This window comes from Actinia tenebrosa, unplaced genomic scaffold (genome assembly GCF_029948245.1).
Source record: "Actinia tenebrosa isolate PJP-AT-01 unplaced genomic scaffold, QUT_ActTen_1.0 PGA_scaffold5__44_contigs__length_20552954, whole genome shotgun sequence".
NCBI classification, from domain to species: domain Eukaryota; kingdom Metazoa; phylum Cnidaria; class Anthozoa; order Actiniaria; family Actiniidae; genus Actinia; species Actinia tenebrosa.
Genome location: NW_028292582.1, coordinates 11,662,387 through 11,684,276, shown reverse-complemented (window position 1 = coordinate 11,684,276; position 21,890 = coordinate 11,662,387). Strand labels below are relative to the sequence as shown.

General features: G+C 38.5%; 2 protein-coding genes across 2 annotated transcripts; one reads left to right on the top strand and one right to left on the bottom strand.

Annotated features, from left to right (window-relative positions):
* Positions 1-5,014: 5,014 nt before the first annotated feature.
* LOC116304539 (E3 ubiquitin-protein ligase listerin) lies at positions 5,015-20,300 on the bottom strand. Its single transcript, XM_089037822.1, is given in 28 exon segments — positions 5,015-5,582; positions 6,094-6,376; positions 6,542-6,994; positions 7,405-7,476; positions 8,092-8,338; positions 8,752-9,034; positions 9,400-9,516; positions 10,047-10,240; positions 10,769-11,159; positions 11,863-12,129; positions 12,585-12,744; positions 13,499-13,622; positions 13,692-13,776; positions 13,889-14,022; positions 14,614-14,770; positions 14,949-14,990; positions 15,344-15,871; positions 16,008-16,331; positions 16,468-16,671; positions 16,814-16,948; positions 17,370-17,495; positions 17,497-17,544; positions 18,070-18,250; positions 18,346-18,398; positions 18,689-18,919; positions 19,140-19,238; positions 19,325-19,528; positions 20,008-20,300. Coding segments are annotated over 28 exon segments (5,415 nt in total). The 5' UTR covers positions 20,053-20,300; the 3' UTR covers positions 5,015-5,354.
* Positions 20,276-21,788, top strand: LOC116304540 (uncharacterized). The gene is made up of 2 exons (XM_031714286.2): positions 20,276-20,680; positions 21,017-21,788. The coding sequence occupies exons 1-2, from the start codon at positions 20,350-20,352 to the stop codon at positions 21,451-21,453; spliced, it is 768 nt and encodes a 255-aa protein (XP_031570146.2). The 5' UTR covers positions 20,276-20,349; the 3' UTR covers positions 21,454-21,788.
* Positions 21,789-21,890: the final 102 nt, after the last annotated feature.

The window sequence follows — 21,890 nt, the reverse complement described above, 5'->3', positions numbered from 1 at the left end:
CTCCGTTAAGTAGTCCCTTGTCTATATTAACTGACCATTCGTTCGTTGCTTCGAGCAACGCGGTGACAGTGCTGTGCAGGGAGCGAAAGCCTGACTGGCATTCCGTCAATAACTGGTTTTCATTCAAATAATCGTATAGTTGATCATAAACGATCTTCTCAAATATCTTTGAAGCAGTGGGAATGACCGAGATTGGGCGATAATTGTTTAGGTCAGTTTTCTCCCCTTTTTTAAATATAGGCGTTACTTTCGCTATTTTCCACTCCCTAGGAAAAATGCCCATTTTAATAGATTGTCGAAAAATCACAGTGAGAGATGGTCCCACTATAGAGGCGGACATTTTTAGCAATTTGTTGGGTATGTTATCTAAGCCTGCAGCTTTTTTTTCCTTTATACTTCCTAACAAGTCGCAAACAGTTTGCTCACTTGGAGGTTGGATAGCGAAAGTTTTACCAGTTGTAGGTTTCAGAAATGATTCAAATTTAATGTCAGATGGAGGTAATTTATTGGCTAGAGTCTGGCCTATACTTGTGAAATGTTCATTGAAAATCTCGGCCATCTCACTTGGTGAGGTTACTGATTTATTGGCAACTTTAATTTCGGAAACGCCGGAAAATTTGCTAGCCTTTCGAGCACTTAGATCATTAAGGAGGTGCCATGTTTTCCGAGGATCAGATTTATTTAGTGCTAAATTTTCCGTAAAGTATTTTTTCTTCGCTAATCTAATTTCGTTATTAATCCTGTTTCTCGATTCTTTGTATTTTTTCCAAAATAAGTCACTGTCAGTGGAAATTGCTTTCCTTTTCAATTGGTCACGTGACCGCATTTTATGTATTAGCTCCGTTGTGATCCATGGTGAGTTTTTCCTTCCCACACGCTTGTGGCGAACAGGCAGGTGGGAATCAATACACTTGGTTAGCAAGGTTTTCCAGCGAATCCACATATCATTCGGATCATCGTAAGACTTGATGTCTGACCATGGCAGTTGTTTGAGATCACTCAAAAATTTGTCTTGATCGAAATTTCTGAAGTTACGTACCTCAATTTTGCGAGCCTTTGATGGCTCGTAATGAATTTTTCTCGTCATGAATACTAAAGAGTGATCACTGATGCCAAGATGATACACACCTGACTTACTAATTTTGTCGGGAGTGTTTGTCACACATAAGTCAATTAATGATTTAGTGTTATGCGTTACACGTGTTGGCTCATTTAATAGCTGATAAAGCCCATAGATATCCAAAATATCAATTAAATTAGATGAAGCTAGGTTCGTTCTCGTTAGTTCTAAGAGATCGCAATTTATATCACCTAACAAATAATAATCGAGATTTGTCTTATCAATGCTATCTATGAGCTTTTCAAATGTCGTGAATAACTCGAGGGGTGAGTTGGGAGGGCGATACCAAGTACTAACTAAGAATGATTTTGATCGTGGCTTAAAGATTTCTATAGTGATGAGTTCTAAGATCCCATCATCAAAGTCGTCGCGTCTTTGATAACTCAGGTTGTTTCTCATGTAAATACATACGCCTCCTCCGTTTCTACCATTCTGAGATCGATCTTTTCTGACAATATCGAAACCCTCTATATGTAACTCAGAATCCATAATGGTAGAGTCTAATTTTGTTTCATTGATTGCCAGGATATCAATTTCAGGAGATGCGGCGAGAAACACCCGTAATTCATCAATGTGCGCAACTAAGCTATTAATATTTAAGGAAGCCATTGTTAAACCACGACCAAATATTTTGTCTAAATTACGTGACTTACCCTTGTTCCCTTTCTCTATGGGCTCCATGACAGTTAGTTCCTATGTCTTCTTTAAAAAATTAATAAAATTGGTTGCAAACTGTTTAGTTCCTGATCTATTTAGATGGAGCCCGCTCCGGTTTAGATGTTCGTCAGGCTGGATGTTGGAATGTTCTATATAGTTCCAGTTGTTCCTTTGGCAAAGCTGTTCGATGATGGTGTTGGCTTCCTTTGCCTTTCTGTTTAGCGATTCGTCGTCGCTTCTCTGGATGATACTTGAGACAGCTACCTTTGTTGAGTTGTTATTTACAAGGGAGGCCAACTCGGCAATTTCTTCAGCACAAGCTTGTGCAGAACTGGATGAGCGTAAACTGTTGGTGCCAACATGTAAGAGTATTTCATCTGGTTTTTTATTTATAAGTGGCTTGACGTGATATTTCATATCGGCAGTTGTAGAACCAGGAAATGTCCAAACTTTGACTTTTGAAGTCTTCGACATCTTGTGCCCTTGTAAGTATTTGATCATCGAGTCGCCGACAATGAAGATGTCTTTCTTTGTGCTGTTGGATTCATTCTTTTGTTTGGATCTTTTAGGGTAATGAGGCTCTTTTTCTTTTTGGGCACTAGGCTTCTTGATTTTCTTTGTTTCTTTGTCTCGAGGGGCATTTGGAATTTCATTTTTGGCTTCTGTTAAGACAGAGGATTCCCTGGAGGAAATACTTGGTGGTTTATGCAAATTCGGCTTGTTTTCCTCATCAATAACAATTTTAGGTATTTGTTTTGCTTGTAAACCTTCTTCTTTTTCAAGATTAAGTAAACGTATTGTGGTTAACAGGGCCCTGTTGTCTTCATGGACTTTCTGGTTTTCCCTTTCAAGCAATAAAACTTTCTCTCTGAGTTCTCTGTTTTCACTTACGAGATCACTAGGACTCCTGTGACTGTTATATTCCTCTCTTAACCTTGAAACTTCAGTACTGATTTCTTGTAATTGCTGCTGCAGCTCCTGTCGTAGGTTATTTACTGAAGATTGAATAAGGTTAGAGCAGTTATGGTAACTGTCAGGCCGAATAGGATTATCTTCTTGATTTGGATTTGAATTTTGGCGGGAAACTTTCGTAATAATGGCTGGTTCTTGTAATATTGATCTCTTAAGTCGCCTCCTCAGGACGGCTTTTTTTCCTGATTTCGATAAGTTCCTCTTCCCCAATTCAGTCTTTAGTTGCGGAACATGAAGGGAATCAAGATCTCTTCCATTTAGAGCTGATTTAAGAGCTAAGCTAGATGAACCAGTATGTGATGGAGTTTCGATCGATGACAATGATCTAGTCGAAACATTGGCTGTCGTATTAACTTTAGCGCTCCTTAATTCCGGAGGAGATATACAAAAACTAGATCCTTCATTACTTGAACTTAAGTCTTCATCATCAGAAGAAAGCATCGAAGTTATCGTAAGAGAACTACTGCAGAGTTTATTCACGTTCATATCCAGAGCTGAAATATATGGGCTATAGTCCATGCTTTTTTGCCAAAAACACCCATTTTTCATGTTTGATAAATAATTCATCTTTTATGAAAAGGTGTGAAAATGACCCAAAATCGGTCAAAACCATGGGCTATAGTCCATGCTTTTTGGCCAAAAACACCCATTTTTCAAGTTTCATAAATAATTCATCTTTTATGAAAAGGTGTGAAAATGACCCAAAATCGGTCAAAACCATGGGCTATAGTCCATGCTTTTTGGCAAAAAACACCCATTTTTCATGTTTCATAACTAATTCATCTTTTATGAAAAGGTGTGAAAATGAACCAAAATCGGTGAAAACCATGGGCTATAGTCCATGCTTTTTGGCCAAAAACACCCATTTTTCATGTTTCATAAATAATTCATGTTTTTTCAAAAGGTGTGAAAATAACCCAAAATAGGTCAAAACCATGGGCTATAGTCCATGCTTTTTGGCCAAAAATGGCCCGAAATGACCTATCTTGCATTCTTCACTAATAATGCATATATTATGAAAAGGCGTGAAAAGGGACCAAAATAGACAAACATTATGGTTATAAACATGATATACAGGGAGTGAAAAACATTAGATATAGATATCATATGTTTATTATGAACTATAATTTATTTCGTAACCAGTGTATATTGTAGAGTAATTTTCAATAAAATATTGATACGGTGTGTTTGGTTTTGGTGCCTTGTGTTTCTAATATGTGAAGTTGAAAAACAATGCATCTTATATGTAGCTCATATGTAGCTCATAGTATTTTTTCTTCGCTAATCTAATTTCGTTATTAATCCTGTTTCTCGATTCTTTGTATTTTTTCCAAAATAAGTCACTGTCAGTGGAAATTGCTTTCCTTTTCAATTGGTCACGTGACCGCATTTTCTGTATTAGCTCCGTTGTGATCCATAGTGAGTTTTTCCTTCCCACACGCTTGTGGCGAACAGGCAGGTGGGAATCAATACACTCGGTTAGCAAGGTTTTCCAGCGAATCCACATATCATTCGGATCATCGTAAGACTTGATGTCTGACCATGGCAGTTGTTTGAGATCACTCAAAAATTTGTCTTGATCGAAATTTCTGAAGTTACGTACCTCAATTTTGCGAGCCTTTGACGGCTCGTAATGAATTTTTCTCGTCATGAATAATGCGATTCCACTATTAATATTGCGATTAATGGAGCTAGCGTTAAAGAAGTTGATCACACCAAATCTTTGGGTGTCACTATCGATAAAAACCTTAATTGGTCAGAACATGTTAACAACATTTCGAAGAAAATCTCTTCAAGTATAGGGGCTCTAAAACGTGTTCGCCCATTTATTTCGACCGATAGTGCCATCCAAATCTACGAAGCCTTAATTCTACCCAAACTGGACTATTGTAGTGCAGTTTGGGATGGATTAAGTGATAAACTATGTGTTCAACTACAAAAGCGTCAAAATCGAGCGGCTAGAGTTATCACAAGATCTAACTATGACATAAGATCTAGCCATCTCCTTGACCAATTAAACTGGGATACACTTGCAGTTCGTCGTAAAAAACAAAAAGCCCTACTAACATGTAAGCATTAAGCCTAACATGTAAAACAGTAACTAGCTTTTTAATCGTAAATCTTTACTTTTAAATATTTTTAGGCAATCGACTGATGTTTTTACCGTGGCAAAATAAAGAAGCTTCCTTCCTTCCTTCCTTCCTTCTAAGCTCACTAATTATATGACTTTGTTTCGTGCGTCAAGGAAAATCACACTCAATTATTGAGTGTGATTTTCCTTGACGCACGAAACAAAGTCATATAATTAGTGAGCTACAGTCCAAGTAAAACAAAAGAAAATACCGCTATGTATTATCTTGGTTACCGATTTTACGAGTCAAGCGAAATTATTCTATTACACACAGTCTATTTGTAACAATTTTTAAGTTCTTTTGATATTCATTTCAAATATATTTAAAGTAAGTTTAATTTATATCAGAATAAGATATAAAAATTTAGAACCTGAAATAAGAAAAGTGGATAGAACTGTTATCAGATGGATTAATCCTTATCCAGTGGATTAATTGATGCGGTTATCCAATAAATTTATTATGACTTGGTCAGTTTAAAAGATATTTCTACACAAAGGACAAGTTGAGTTGTTGCTTGTGTTGAACCAGCGATAAAGACAAATAGAATGGAATTTTTTCTTGCATGTTTTACAACTGAGCTTAGGGAGAGAGTAGTTTGATACATGGATGACAGAAAAGCAAATCATGCAGTCATCTACTCCTTCAAAGTGCTTGTCAGCATTACTCTTCCATAGAATCAACCCATCCATGATGCTTCCATTCTGGTTAGAAGTGAAAAAATGGAAGGGAAAAAGATGAATGGGACAAGAATATATCTGGGAGTAACATTTAGTGGATACTTTATGGAGATGAAGATAAGTAAATTTTTTTTCCTTTATTTTCATATAATTTTCCCAAAAAACCTATTGAATATTAAATTATGTATTTTGAAATATAAAATTGAAATAAAATAAGAATAAGAATAAGAATAAGAATAAGAATAAGAATAAGAATAAGAATAAGAATAAGAATAAGAATAAGAATAAGAATAAGAATAAGAATAAGAATAAGAATAAGAATAAGAATAAGAATAAGAATAAGAATAAGAATAAGAATAAGAATAAGAATAAGAATAAGAATAAGAATAAAATTATGAGCTGCAAGCTCTGCCTCCTAAGTCATATTGAGGTGCTTTTTCCATTTCTGACAAGGCAGCTCATTTTAATGGCTTTCTTACCACAAGGTCATGTTGACCGTGTCGCTTATTATTCATGATTATATTTTTATATATACCTGATGAGTAAGAAACGTCGTCATCTGTAGTATCCAACTCCTCCATTGTGAATTAGTCACTCCAACTTTCTTCCCGCTGTCGACCGTCACCACCCCCAAGGGGTGATTATTAGGAAGCTTGACGACAAGTTCCATGGAGATCTCGTCTATGGTGTAGACTGCCGCCACCTCACCTGCCACAGGGCGAGTCTTGACTTGCATGTTAGTGAACTGGACCGATGAATTTTTTACTTGTTGCATTTCCCGTTGGCATAGTGACGGTGTGACAGCTGATGATGTGTACCTAGGGAAGGGAAGAGAAAGAGGAAGTGAGAGTCTGGGATGATAAGGTATGGGTTTATAAGCTTCAGCACTGATACTTGGTATGCAACGTCATGCAACAAAACCTTCACCACCTTTTTTCTAAAAAAGCTGTAGTATTTTTTAAAGTAAAAAGGTGAATTTTTACCTGTCTACTACAGTAGCATATTTCTTTTCCAAGGCATTAAACCACTGCCGCACCATCGCAGGCATCCAGTGCAATACACTATAATACACACACCTCCCAAGATCCTGCACCAAACTCTCTGTAACACAATCATCAACTGATACATCATAGTCATCGGTGACTACAGTCTTACAGTCCAGAGGCATCAAGCGATAAAGCGTGCTCATAAGACTGTCAATGAGCTTTGTTTTTCTTAAGTAAACAGCGTATTCTGATCTGTTTTCAAAGCTTGCACTTTTGAAGAACAGGATGAGGAGTCTTGAGGACAGAAATAAGGTAAGGCTTATTCGCCGAGCTTCTATATCGGTTGCTAAGCACAGCTGACTACCAAAAGGTACAGCGGCGTCCTTCATGATTGTATCCAGGTGTGATAAGCTGGTGTTAATGGTGTTCATTAACTGTGATGGTGGAGACCTGGAAACAGTATAGAAGAAATAGAATCATGTGTGCTGTGTACAGGTATATAGCATGATAGGATTACTGTGTAATCACACTAACCGGGAACACTTGAATAAAACTGACCAGTCAGATAACAGTAAACTAGACAGAAATTGAACTGATAACAGCGTTAGCCAATCAGATTATCACGTTCTCACGCTCTTATTATTATATCGATGCGCTATCTAATTGGCTGGTTAAAAATATTGAACTAAATGTTGCAACATGATTGGTTAATGATACTTGTTTATCAAAGTGGTCCCACTTGGAGTATCCGCATGGTAAGAAAATGGGATAAAATTATCTGGAGAAGCACATTATATAGAAAACAATGGCATTCCTATCGGTGCTTGTTGAGTGAGTTTTACTTTTCCGTCAAAGTTTACCTTTCAATTTCATTTTGCTCTTCTTTGCTGCTTGACTCATGTTTGTGACAAGAAGGAAGGGTTGGCATTATCCTGGAAAGAAATGAGAATATATGTTAACTACAAGAATGAAGGAATGAAGGAATGAGAAGAACTGCATCAAAATTTAAATTTTAGGAAAAGGAAATTGAAAGATGAATGGATGAAGGGAGGGAGGGAGGGAGGGAGGGATGGATGGATGGAGGAAGGGATGGAGGGAGGGAGGGAGGAAGGGATGGAGGGAGGGAGGGAGGGATGGATGGATGGAGGAAGGAATGGAGGGAGGGAGGGATGGATGGAGGGAGGGAGGGAGGGAGGGAGGAAGGGAGGGATGGAGGAAGGAAGGGAGGGAGTGAGGGATGGATGGATGGATGGAGGGAGGGAGGAAGGGATGGATGGATGGATGGATGGAGGATGGATGGATGGATGGATGGATGGAGGGATGGATAATTGGAGTGAGGGATTTATGGATGGATGGAGGGAGGGAGGGATGGATGGATGAATGGAGTGAGGGAGGGAGGGATGAATGGAGGGATGGATAGAAAGGTTGGATGGAGGGTTTAATGGATGGATGGATGGGTGGGTGGAGGGGAAAGAATGGACATGAAAGAGAAAGAAGTGAAATTACTAATGAACACAAAAAAAAGAGGCTTAATATGCACAACTTACTTTGCCAACAGTTTATAAGCTGCAATCTGTAAAGAAAGTACCTCACATTCTAACAAAGGGAGCAAGCAAGAAAGCAGGTCCTGAGCCCACTGCGGCAATGTATCATCCTCCTCAGAAGAGCCAGCTGGTAACACATACTTGTGTTCTTGTAATATCTTGATAGGTGTGTTGATGACAGCTTTGCCAAGGCTCTCACATGTTCTGATGACAGGTAGGGTGATGTGGAAACTACTATTATTGTATTTCCCTACAAAGGAAATATAAATGATTTCTTTGACAAGTTTGAAAACTGATTTTCAATTGGGAGTGCAAAGCAGAGTATCAAAGACGACAACAGGACGACTCTTATTGTTGTTGAGTCATATTGAGTCTTATCATTATTGTTGTAATTTCAAAATATGACGGAGGGAGGGGTAGGGGCTAAAAAGTTTACACTTCCCCTGCCCCACCCGCAAAGATCCAAGGACAGCCATAGCTAGTGGTATCCAACCAGGTACTTATACAGTAGATGTTCATAAACATTGTTGTCATTGTTTTAATGTACCAGCCAAAAAATTACATGGATGTTACACTAAGCTTTGTTTGATGAGCCAATTGATGAGCCAATTATTATCCATTCGGCATTTTACAATGGTTTCATGCTGAAGCGTTTCATTGTACCTGCCATGGTAAAGAACGAAGAAAGGACAGTGCTGTGCAGATTGACACTGAAGAATTCCTTCCATTCGCTGAACAGATCAGCGGGAAACTCCCCATCAGGTGTCATATCATCACCCTCAGCTGCCGTTGTCTCTGTATTTTGATCCTTGGTCTCTTCACTTGATGGTTTGTCTGGGAATGTTTCAAAAAACCCTGACACGTTTGAGTGAAGAGAGCAGGTTTGGCTGCACAGGATTGTACTTGATAGTGACCTACTGACTGTCGACAGGTTTTCTTCACAAGTCTATGAACATTAGAATATTATCAATGTTATCTGGCAGCATTAAAACATCCATTCTGACACCAAATTCTCCCTATTCTTTTCTTACCCCTCCCCCCTCAGGTAGCCAAGTTTCCACACCCATACACATATGAAAACTTCAACCCCTCTCCCCATGGTAAAAGAAAGGACATACAATAGGCACACTTACCCCTCCCCCCTCAAGTAGCCTGATCTCTCTAGTCTCCTTCCCCCTTCGGAAGGTAAGGGATTATATACAATAGGCATATTGTTAAGCCTTTTAACCCTCTAACCCCTCCCCTGTGGGATGGGGAAGGTGGATACATGATTAGTAGTCCACCCAAATCTAGAGAACCTTATTCTTGTACCTGTAGCCATCCAGCCAATCCACACAGAATGAAATCCCACACATTTGAGCTCAATAACTTTGCAACATCTGTGATGGCAAGTCTAATTATCTTCATAATGGCAGTATTCACAGTCACCTTGAAAGTAAATGAATAAAACACTGAGCATACTAGCTATGATGGATGGGCGGGTGGATGGGTGGGTACATGGGAGGATGGGTGAGTGGATGGGTGGGTACATGGGAGGATGGGTGGATGGATGTGTGGGTACATGGGAGGATGGCTGGATGGGTGGGTACATGGGAGGATGGATGGGTGGGTGGGTAGGTACATGGGAGGATGAATGGGCGGGTGGGTACATTGGAGGATGGATGGGTGGGTGGGTGGGTACATGGGAGGATGGGTGGATGGATGTGTGGGTACATGGGAGGATGGATGGGTGGGTGGGTAGGTACATGGGAGGATGAATGGGCGGGTGGGTACATTGGAGGATGGATGGGTGGGTGGGTGGGTACATGGGAGGATGGGTGGATGGATGTGTGGGTACATGGGAGGATGGCTGGATGGGTGGGTGGGTGGGTACATGGGAGGATGGAGGGGTGGTTGAATGGATGGGTGGTTGGATGGATGGATGGATAGATGATCCTATCTATGGATAAATCCAGTACCTCTGCCATAGTAGCATCTTTTATATTTGCATTAAGTAGCAATATTCTATCATTCCTATTCTTCCACTCCAGCATGCCATCAAGTACTTCTGTAAAAGTCAGTTGATATTCCATTACTGCTTCTTCTCTCTTGTCTGTCAACAGTGACCATTTTTCCAGGCAGGCAGCAAGGACTGAAAACACAGCTGCGAACTCTACAGAATACATACACAACAGTGATAAATTACTCTAATGATAAGATATACCCTCCTCAAAGTGGGGAAGTGGGAAGTGGAAAATGGGAAGCATGGGTGGTGTAGTAGTGAGAGCGCTCACCTCTCATCAATGCAACCCGGGTTTGAGTCCCGCTGGTCTCAGTGTTGTATGTGAGTAGAGTTGTTTGTTGGTTCTCTCCTGTGCTTTGAGGGTTTTCCGGGTATTCCGATTTTTCTCCCTCCACAAAAATTATCTTCCTAATTTCAATTGGAATTTCAGTGGATGAAGAGCCACTCTGTGGAAATGCCACTGTTAAATCCTATTAATTTATCATTTTATATTCATTTAAACCCTCTATGGGAATGATATAGACACCTTGCAGCATTTTGAAATGTAGCTCAATTTGGGGGACATTACAATAGGTTCCAATTCTCAGGAGATTGTAATTCTTTTGTTTTGTCCCCCAGATTGAGCTGCTTTGAATTTACATGAATGGGGTTTATTTTCTGGAAATACAGTCATATTACCTTGTATTTGCAATTCCTGTCCCAATAGTCTAATGTTATTTTCAGTGATCACTTTTACATCATATATATTATCGGCAAATGGTATCACAGTAGTAATACTCTGCAATACTGATTCAGACATCTCCAGTGATAAAGATTCTTGTAGTGTTGCCAGTATTAAACCACAGTCTACATCAATCTCTTTCTTTATTAAGTATGACATAACATTCTGCAGGACTAAGGTGCAGAGAAACCCACTGGTTCTGGACATGGTCAAAGCTTTGTCCAATAAAGTCAGTTGTAGTTCGTTCTTTTCCAGGAATTCCATAAGGTCTTGTGCTGTGAGTGAGGTGATTTGGAGGAGATTGTAAATGTTGGGAAGAGAGTGTGTAAGATGAGATGGTAACAAGTTCTGTGGAATCAGAAAAAGGATTATTGAATCATAGATATCTTTGTTAAAGTAATAGTGATATCCCAGTTGATAGTGATGAGAGGTAAAATTGGTGCCAATCCATGGAGTTTGTTGTTGGTTAAAGTCATGATAATGATGATGATGGTGATGATGATGGTGATGATGATAATGATGCTGATGATGATGGTGATGTTGATGATTATCATGATCATGATGGTTGTGACAATGATGGCAATGATGTTGATGATGGTGGTGGTAGTGATGATGGTGGTGATGATGATGATGATGGTGATGGTAATGATGATGATGGTGATGATGATGATGATGACGGTGATGGTAATGATGATGATGGTGATGATGATGGTGGTGGTGATGATGATGGTGATGATGATAGCGATGATGACGGTGATGGTAATGATGATGATGGTGATGATGATGGTGGTGGTGATGATGATGGTGATGATGATAGCGACGATGACTGTGATGGTAATGATGATGGTGGTGGTAATGATGATGGTGATAATGCTGCAGGTAATAGTGATCATGGTGTTGATGATGATGAAAACAAAGTGGACAATTGTGATGATGATTGATTATACCAACAAGCACAAATATGACTTGGGGTGAGGATATATATTCTTGATGGTTTTAATCATCATAATCATCATCATTACTATTTGGATTGAAATACTCCACATCATACCTTAGTACTATCTTTACTTCCAAGAACACCCAAACACCAGACATTAATCCAACAGACTTCTAAATACAAGTGCACCAACATATGCCCCTCCACAACAACCTTGTCGCTTAGCAACCCATCTGATTCAGCTAAAAGACTCTTGGTTACCATGGCAGCAAAGAGTACTGACTTGTGATGCTCATTTATTATGTCCTGTATCTCAAGTATATCTGGGGTATCACTGATGATGGGCAGGTTCGCACAAAGAAATGAACTTAACCAGTATCCCTAAAAAGAATAATATTTTTCTATTAATGATCAATTAATAGTATTTAACTTAATATAACTTAATCACTAAAAAATGTAAAAATATATATATAATGTATTTTACAATAACTTAGACATTTCTCACACGCTGATTGGTTATTTTTTATCATCAATAAGAAGACAAACAGATAAAGCTGACATCAACGAGCGCGCGCTCTTTCCGTTAGTTGTTTTGATCAGTAAAAATGAGAAGTTTTTATCGTTTTTGTTATTGTAAAAAAAAATTGACATCAGATTTTTATGTGTCTGTCCTCTTATTGACGATAAAATGTGTCATCACATTGTCGAAGTAGTGTGGATTCACGAGGCGTAGCCAAAAATCTGATGTCAATTTTTTAATTATACATCAATTGAGTAAAAATAAACTAATGTTAATAAATATAACGATTTACAGCTGATTTTCAGCTTATACAAACCTTTGGACTTTGATCTCTCCATTCTGTGCATTTCTTAGCATCAGGAGTAAAACTGTGGTAGAGTTTCCTTGTACATGTCATGTTGTCAGGATGCCGATCACCTCCCAGGTTAGATGTGTCCTGAAGAAGTCGCACAGCTGCACCAGTAAGGCTGAGGATACTGCAGTGACGATGGTGGACAGAATATCATGTACTTGTAGTCTCTTATAATCATCACTAGTATTATCACCATCAACACCAACATTACCACCATCATCATCATCATCATCATCACCATCATCATCACCATCATCATGACCACCACCATCAACCACCATCAGCATCATCATCATCATCATCAACACCATCACCATCATCACTATCATTATCAACCATCATCATTACCATCATCATCACCATCATCAACCATCATCAGCATCATCACTATCATCATCAACCATCATCATCACCATCATCATCACCATCATCAATCATCATCAGCATCATCACTATCATCATCAACCATCATCATCACCATCATCACCATTATCAAACATCATCATCACCATCATCATGACCACCACCATCATCCACCATCAGCATCATCATCATCATCATCACCAACACCATCAACCACCATCACCATCATCATCATCATCACTATCATTATCAACCATCATCATTACCATCATCATTACCATCATCAACCATCATCAGCATCATCACTATCATCATCAACCATCATCATCACCATCATCACCATCATCAATCACCATCATCATCACTATCATCAATCATCATCATCAACCATCATCAATCATCATCATCAACCATCATCATCATCACTTCCATTATCATCATTGCCACCACCAGCAGCAGTAGCATGATATACCATCAATATCTTCCATGATAACTAACATCATCATGAACTGTACCTATCAATAGAATCTGCTGTCTTCAATCTCTCAGTGATGATGGCTGCCGTCCTAACAAGCAGCATGTCACAGCTGGAATACTGAATACTGAATGCTTGTAGACCAGTATGCCAACAAACAAGCACTGCAATAACAAGCAAATAACATTGAAATCACAAGGTTCTATAATTTTAATAAAAAATGAGTTGCACACCTTCGTCTTGAAATTGTGGCTGAGAAAACTGCATTAAAAACAATCCCAAGAGAATGTCTTCCATTGATGAGCTCAGGTCATCTGTCTGATGATAGAATTGTCTTATAATCAATAATATACAAGATCATTGTATACTAACTCATGCGATATGATTATTTGCATGACACAATATTGAATGTGTGTGATGAATATGTTACCTGGATTTTACACCACTCAAAATAGTCTTGAAGTATCGTTAAGATCCTGTTAATACAACTAGTGATTTTCCTATGGAAAATGTCTACAAAATGTTGTAATATGAAGTCCACACTGGGTTTATTAACAAGTGGACCTGCAATAAAGGAAATAACTTATTTGTATTTGTAGGAAAGTTAGTGTTGGTGATATAGTAGTATTGTCATCATCCTCAATCATCATCATCAGCACCACAATCATTATTAATCACCATCAAAAATCACAATCATCATCAAAAATCACAATCATCATCAAACATTGCTTTTGACATCCTCCGCATCAACACTGTCATCAACAATAGTGGAAGTATCATCATCAATATCACCATCATCATCAACAGTAGATGGATCATCATTATTATTACCTCTATCACTACCACAACCATCACCATCATCAACAAACAAACATCATTATCATCATCACTGGTCACCATCATTATCATCATTCAACATTGCTACCATCACCATCCTGGGCAATATCATCATATTTATCTCTATCATCATCATTATGATTGTCATCATTACCACCAATACTGTTATCAATACCATCCAGAAACAACAGCAACAAAATCTCAATCTGTCATCTTAATCATGTACTGTACTGTAAATTAACACCATCAACATCATTACCATGTCTACTTCAGCCAAAACAAGAAAAATCAACACACAAAGAAACTGAACCAGCTCACCATTCTTGTCACAACAAAGACACAGATGTAAGATTCCCCATAAAGAATCATTGTCATGATCTTCCACTGAAGCTAATCTGAGAAGTTTTTGTATTCTCTCCGATCCTGACTGACTATTAAGCCAGGCAGGTATTCCAGGAAGACTTGCTTGTGTTCCCTGGAAAAAATGGTTTCACAAACTTCTTAGTTCTTGAGAAATACATAACAAACAGTATATAAAAGTGGTTTATAAGAGACACACCATCCAGTCTACACCATCGCCTAGCAGTTTGCTGTCGAAACATCACGGTCCTCTACACGACCCTCAATCGTGAGACAAAAAGACTGTTTTTTACCTGTTGTAGTAAGATGAACAAGAAGTCTGTACTGTTGTTTATCTGAAACATACCATTCAAACAATTACTTTCAGGAATTGCAAGGCAATGGAGGAGTACAAGAAAATATTAAGAAAATATCCATATTACTCCTCCCAGAGAGGAGTGGAGGAGGTATGAGGAGGGTATATTGGGTAGTTCAAGATAATGGATCCAGTACCTCCTCCACAGAGGGGGAGTAAGGAGGGAGGGGGGAAAGAGGGTTTGAATTTCCAAGGGGTGGGGAGGGTCTGAGAATAATGTGCTATCATAGAAACTGCATTCCATGATCACACATCCATTCCTACTGCATACATGTACAGTAGAGAGGATTAAATATCTTGTGGCACCATACAATAAATCAGTATTATTCTTACCTCGGCTAATTTATTCAAGTGCTTCACTTGTTCCTCAGGACTGAATAAGCTTAAAACACCAAACAACATCCTGATGACATAAATATTATCCTGACTGTGTTCTCCCACATCAGCAAATAACGGGTATATGACGGCACCAAGGAATTTCTCACAAAGTTTGTCTAAATCATCCAAATTGGAGTCTTCCTTCTCCTGCAATACTTGTAATAATTTTATTGAAACAAATTGTGGAAAAAGAGAAGATAAAATTTTCAATTGGAATGAAGTTTGTTTTTTGTTCTTTACTTCTTTCAGAGCCAGGGAACAGATTTCTGTTGCTAGTTCAAGAAGATGACCACAGTACAAGTCTTCTAGTTTTGTATCTTGATTCATAGTTGACTTTTCATCAGGTTTTTCTTGCAATGACTCACTTGTTGTTTCAGGGGTGTGAAAAGCAACTTTATTTTTCTTTTGTCTTTTCGTGAGTATTGAAGGCAACTTTAGGCAAAGAAGACAATGAGTCATACGATCAGCTATAGCTACATCCAACTGTAAAAATGAAAAGTTTGATATAAATAAAATTTTACACCCTAAAGGGACATCATATCTCAGAGATTTTCTTTTGTGGGATCCCTGTGGTCATAACCACAGGCATCCCACAAGAAATGAAATACATCCTTCATACCTTCTCGTCATTTTCTACTTGAACAACAGATAAACAAAGAGAACTAAAACCTTGCCAAAACCAGCTCAAAATAATGTCTGCCTCTAAAACAGGTTGCTCCACGCTAATACTTGCAGCACTAATTTCTGCAATGATATTCTCATTAGGAATCTCATCCCCAGTAGTTTCCATAGTAACTGTTTCTATAGCAACCATTCCAGGTGTGTTGCTTTTTCTTGTATTGGCTGTCGTCAAATAGTTTAGTAAATTACTGAGGGCAAGGTACAGTTGCAATGTGGGTAGTTTGGTCCCAGGATCCAGAGACATCTTTATCAATGGCAGCAACTGTAGAAAAGAAAAAATATTCACCATGTCATTGCAAGTATGTATATCTAATGTATTAAAGTATTCACTGTGGTTGTCAAGGAAACCCTTAAAGATTGCCATGGAAACCCTGTGAGACTGAAAAACTGTACATTACCTGTTCTTTTACCAGATATTCTCTTATAGACATGGCACTCCCATTTTGCGACACAGGGTTGACCAAACAGTACTGTAGGCATTCCATATATGTTGTCATGACGACACCACTTTCAGATGGACTGGAAAGCACCTTTGGATCCATCAGACCTTCTTGTAGATTACCAAAGAACTCTTGATAGAATGCTATCCCTTGTCCTATTACCTTGAGAGAAGAACCAAGAAAAACTTTATTGCTGAAATACATTGAACCAATCATGGTGTACGAAATTTGTCTTTTATCCAACCAGAATGCAGGAACCAAAAGGTTAAAGGATAAGACTGTGAAGAATTTCATATTTTTATACCTGGGGTGGTATCTTGCTTAGGAAGGGTAGGAGGCTTGGATAGATGACAGATGCACAGCCATAACCACCACTCTTGAGTACTGACCATAGCTTTGGTAAAACAGCCTTGCGAACATTCACTTGCTCCCAACAATTCTAATCAGCAATAAAAAAGAATTGAATTAAAATCATAAAGGATTTAAACTAAATTTCCTGCTCAATGGCTTGACATGACAACCAGCAAAAATGGGCCGACCAACATGTGAAAATCAAGGACAGTGGGTGGATTGGATGGCTAACCACTCCTGTTTGCAGTTGAAAAATAATGAGAAAAAAGGATTAGTTAAAAAATAAAAGTATGTTATGTAATATTCGCCAACTCCTTGAAATTGTTCTGGACCCAGCCAGACCAGTCAATGTTCTAATAGTACAGTATGTACTACTGTTGCCATTGTCAGTGCTTCTTGTTGGTCTTGTTGCTGGGTGGCTTGCTAAGTGTGGGTTTGCTAGTGGGATAGCTTGATTATTATAATCATAATATAAGGCAAGTGTACACAAAGTACAATGGATACCTTACCGGAATAGTACGTAAAACAAACAGTACTGCACCCCAGAGGTTCTGACAAACTGCTGGTTCAGACTCATCTAAAGATGATAAGATGACAGGACAGACTTGAGAGCTGACAGACTGGATGGTTGATGGGTATCTTTATACATGATGTGATAACCAAGGAAAACATAGCACTGCGAATCTGTAGGTAAAAAAGACACAACTCTCAGATCTTCATTCAGTAATTATATTTCATGGGAAGCATGGGTGGTGTGTGTCACTAACGAACTTGAACTTTGAACTTTTGTTCATTTACACACATACAAATGTTTACAAGTACGTATATGTATACATGTATAATACATTTTGAATTAAAATACAAGATTTTTTGAGGAAAAGAATTATCAGTGTTGTCCATGGTACAGTGTGTGTGGTTGTCAAACGCTCCGCCTCTCACTGCTATGGTCAAGACATGGGTTTGATTCTGAAACTCACCATCAGGTGTGAGAGTAACAGCTGCCTGTTGATTCTCTCCTGTGCTTAATCTATGGGTTTTCTCTGGGTTCTCCAGATTTCCTCCCTCCACAAGAATGAACTTGTAAATTTCTATTCAACAATAGAATGATGGCCAAAGGTTTTGTCAGTAGCCATTGGGTATTGAGTGCTAACCTCATAAAACAAAAATGATTTAATCTATTGATGATTATTAACATATTTGCACACTTACTAGTGGTGAGCTGTGTCTGGCAAGCTTCCATAACTTCTTTTCCTCAAAGATCTCCTGGTATCTTTCCTTCATTTCTGAGTTTATTTCTGCACTACTGACAGATATAAGATGGCAAAGAGCCAGAAGAGAAGATGCCACAACACGATGATATTTAGAGTCTCTGTCTTCTTTGGACACAACTCTATGGGAAGAAATTAAAAGAAATAAGACTACAATCTTTTCTTTTTCTACAAACAACGAGCACTCTGAATATCTCTGAAGTATCTGATTACTTACTTTGGATCTGATAGAGTGTCTGCTGTCTGTCTTAACATGTTGTCTTCAAGATACTAAAAATATCAAATCATCATCACTATTAGGCAGTTTCATTTGAGCAACAAATGACAAATTCTTTGAATTTGTGATCAAACACATACGCAAGATATCTCACTACTAAATATCCATACCTCCCCCCAGAGAAGGGGGTTGAAACTTCCAAGGGGTAGGGAGGTTCTGAGGAAGGTATATTGTATAGAACTTGAAAGAAAATATCCATACCTTACTGGGGTCTGACATAGCACTTCTATGAGAGAGGAGAGGAAGGGGAAGGTAGTGTTAGTGATCATGACATGTAACATACCTCACACAAACCAAGACGGCAGAACATCAAAGCCTCATTTTGCTTTGCTTCATTAAAAGCAGCTTGAAATGCATGCTGTGCTGCTGATGCAACAGTTGCATAGCTATCAAACTGTGCACACAACCACACACCCATCAGTGACTTGAGGTGAGGTGCAAGGTTACGACCCACTCTCTTAACCAGTTGTATCATGGCTTCTTGTGTGGCTTCCCTTACACGGTGGTCTATATCCTAACATGTGCAAAAAAATTCATCATTGCCTGTATTGGGCCACTCATCCATTACCCTGTGGGGAAAACACATTTTTCCTTGCAGGGGAGGGGTAAAAATGGCTGTATACAGGATACAAAAACAATTCAAACTTTACTATCACAATCCAGACATGATAACATCCACCACTGTGAATATACTTTAATATTTTTGAAGATTCCTTTTATAAAAACTTCCTTACCAGAGCAAGTTTGTTATAGAGTCTGGGCCAGAACGGAAGCACACCTTCCACAACTTCTGATTTTGAGTTTTTACACAATTCACTGAACTCTTGCAAAGCCTGAAGTAGACATAATTAATAAATACAATTTATTTTCATCAGTGATAAATAACTCAGACAGACAGACAGACACCAACTTACTTTACCTTGTACTTAGTAAGAGAGTCTCTCTTGGTCAGTTTTCTCATTACCATTCTAAAATCTGCGTCAACTGAACTGTCCACTTCATCTCCAAGGCTCGTTGTCATGGGAACATAACCTAAATTAGCTGAGCCATGACCGTCAAATCCAACAAACCCAAGAGAGCCATCTTTGGTCACCAGGGCTGCAGCTCGGCCACTGCTGGATGGCTGTGAGATAATAGACAGTTAAAATAAAACTATATTTTAAAGATAATCAACAATCATACACTGTACCAGGACTGCAATGGATCCATGTAGGAATCAAGAATTTTGAAGAAAAAAATCCTGGAGACTTCATGATAATCCAGATAATCTGGAAAGCCTCCTATCTGTACTAGTGATAAGGATTGGGCTACATTGGGAATATCCTGCAAGGGATCAATTGAACTATGTTTCAATTAACTTTATTTATCCCCATTAACCATTTCAAAGAGTATACAGTACAACATTTCAGTTTGAAGAGTTTTTATAAAATTTGCGTATCGAATGTCGAATTTTCCGTGTTGGTAGATATAAAGAGAGCCAACCAACGAGGCGACTAAAAATATTGGACATTTTTCCAGTCACTTTGCGATACCTTTATAGCTTAAAGTTATCTAACATCTAAAAATCGACGTATGAAAAATCATGACGACTACTGTACTTACCTTTACATTGCCTTTTGTTCTTTGTTTATCGCGATTTTTACCCATATCAGCAAACTATACTAGTCTTTACTTTATAATCTTTCACTGGTTATAAAAATCAATACATTTAAAGATGCCTGAATTATTTTTGAAATGAACAAAAATTATAAGATTCTCTTTGCCTTCCTTTGTCAGCCATCTTTAAATCCGAGGAGGAGTGGGGCTAGTACCCATCAACCCTTGCGAGTAACGTTAGTAACCAGGCTCCAATCATGACGCGGTCAAGAGTGATTACATAACACACGTGTTCCAAACGATCAAAACAAAATAGATCATTTTGAGTGAGTTTTGCTTGCTATCGAAATGCCGCCTAAAAAGCGCCTTCTTTCTGAAGAAATAGCAGAACCAAGTCCTTTAGCTAAGAAGAGGAAAATTTCTAAGAAATCCGTGCAAATATCGAAGCAAGAAAACCAAAAAACAAAGCAAAAGAGAGAAGATAAGACTTCACCAAAAGCGAAACTAGGAAAGATTAAAAAAGATTCCCAACGAAAGGAAGAAGTCAAGAGAGATAAGCATGACAAGCTAGTGTTTCCTGATTATCCTGAATTCAAGCCCAACTTAACCCCGAAAGAAGTTCTACAAGCGGGTAGTTTTGGTGGGACATACTATAGACCTATCAAATCTAGTGTCACAGGTACTGACTCGAGTATTGCACTAATATATATATATATGTCTTATCTGTGTGTATCGAAGGGGGGAGGAGGGGTTTGGGAAGCATACACTCCTCCCAAGAATTTATGTTTTTAACTGGATCTCTTGATACACCGCAACCATGCATCGAACAGTGCAAAACACAGGTTTCAGTTTTTTGGGGGTATGGGGGTATGGGAGGGCTATCACACTGATTGCAGATTAGGTGCTGTGCCAAGCTTCTAATGAGGACAAAACAAAGTCTCTGCACCATACGTTCTCCAGTGTTTTGTGTTTTTGTGTTTATATCTTATATTTATTTATTTTTACTTTAATCTAGGAGAAAAATATTCAGGAGAATGGAAGGAATTCCCTTCAGATTGGTTTGATGGATTATCAATCAATAAGCAAGTATCTTCATCAACATACCACATTGATGTCAATACTTATAATGTTAAATGTGGTGGGAGTCTAGAGATGTGGGAAAGCAGTGGATGGATTGCTAAACAAGACCCATATGGTTGGTTTCAGTGGTACTGCCAATTCTATCTCGGCAGACGGACAGATGATGACAAGCGACAGATTGGTCGTTGGAGTAAATGTGCTGGAGATAAGGGACGATGGAGAAATAACCTTATTTCTAAGATTGTACGCAGTGGCTGTTGCCATGACAACCATGGGGTGTCACCAGTTGTGCGTCAAACGTTACAGCACTGGGGGTACAGACTTAATAAAGAAGATTATGAAAAGGGAGCTAAAAGAGTTAAAGCAAAATAAGAATGTTTTTGACACTTGAAAGTTTTAACTTAGTTTTTTATAGATAAAGCACTAGTTGCTGTGATGTAAGCTATTGTCATTACTCTCATGAGAATAAAAGCCTTTGTTTCCCCAGCATAAACTTATTCTCAAGCGCTTGAATTTGAGGCTACGCGTGGTGGAATCTATTGTTCAATCCAACATGGCTGCCACGTGAAGAAGGCCCATGCCAACTAGAGGTCTATTCACTGATGAAACAAAGTAACTTGGAAAGAACTATTGAGATGATGGTTGGCAAATTAACATCACAACGCTAATGTTTGTAAGCAAAAATAAATAATTTGCATTATCATTAATTTTTGTCTAATGTACTAATAATAATATACTTTAAAACCTTTGATATTCCTTAACATTATTACAGAACATGCCCGGGGGGGGGGGGGGGGGGGGGGTGGGGG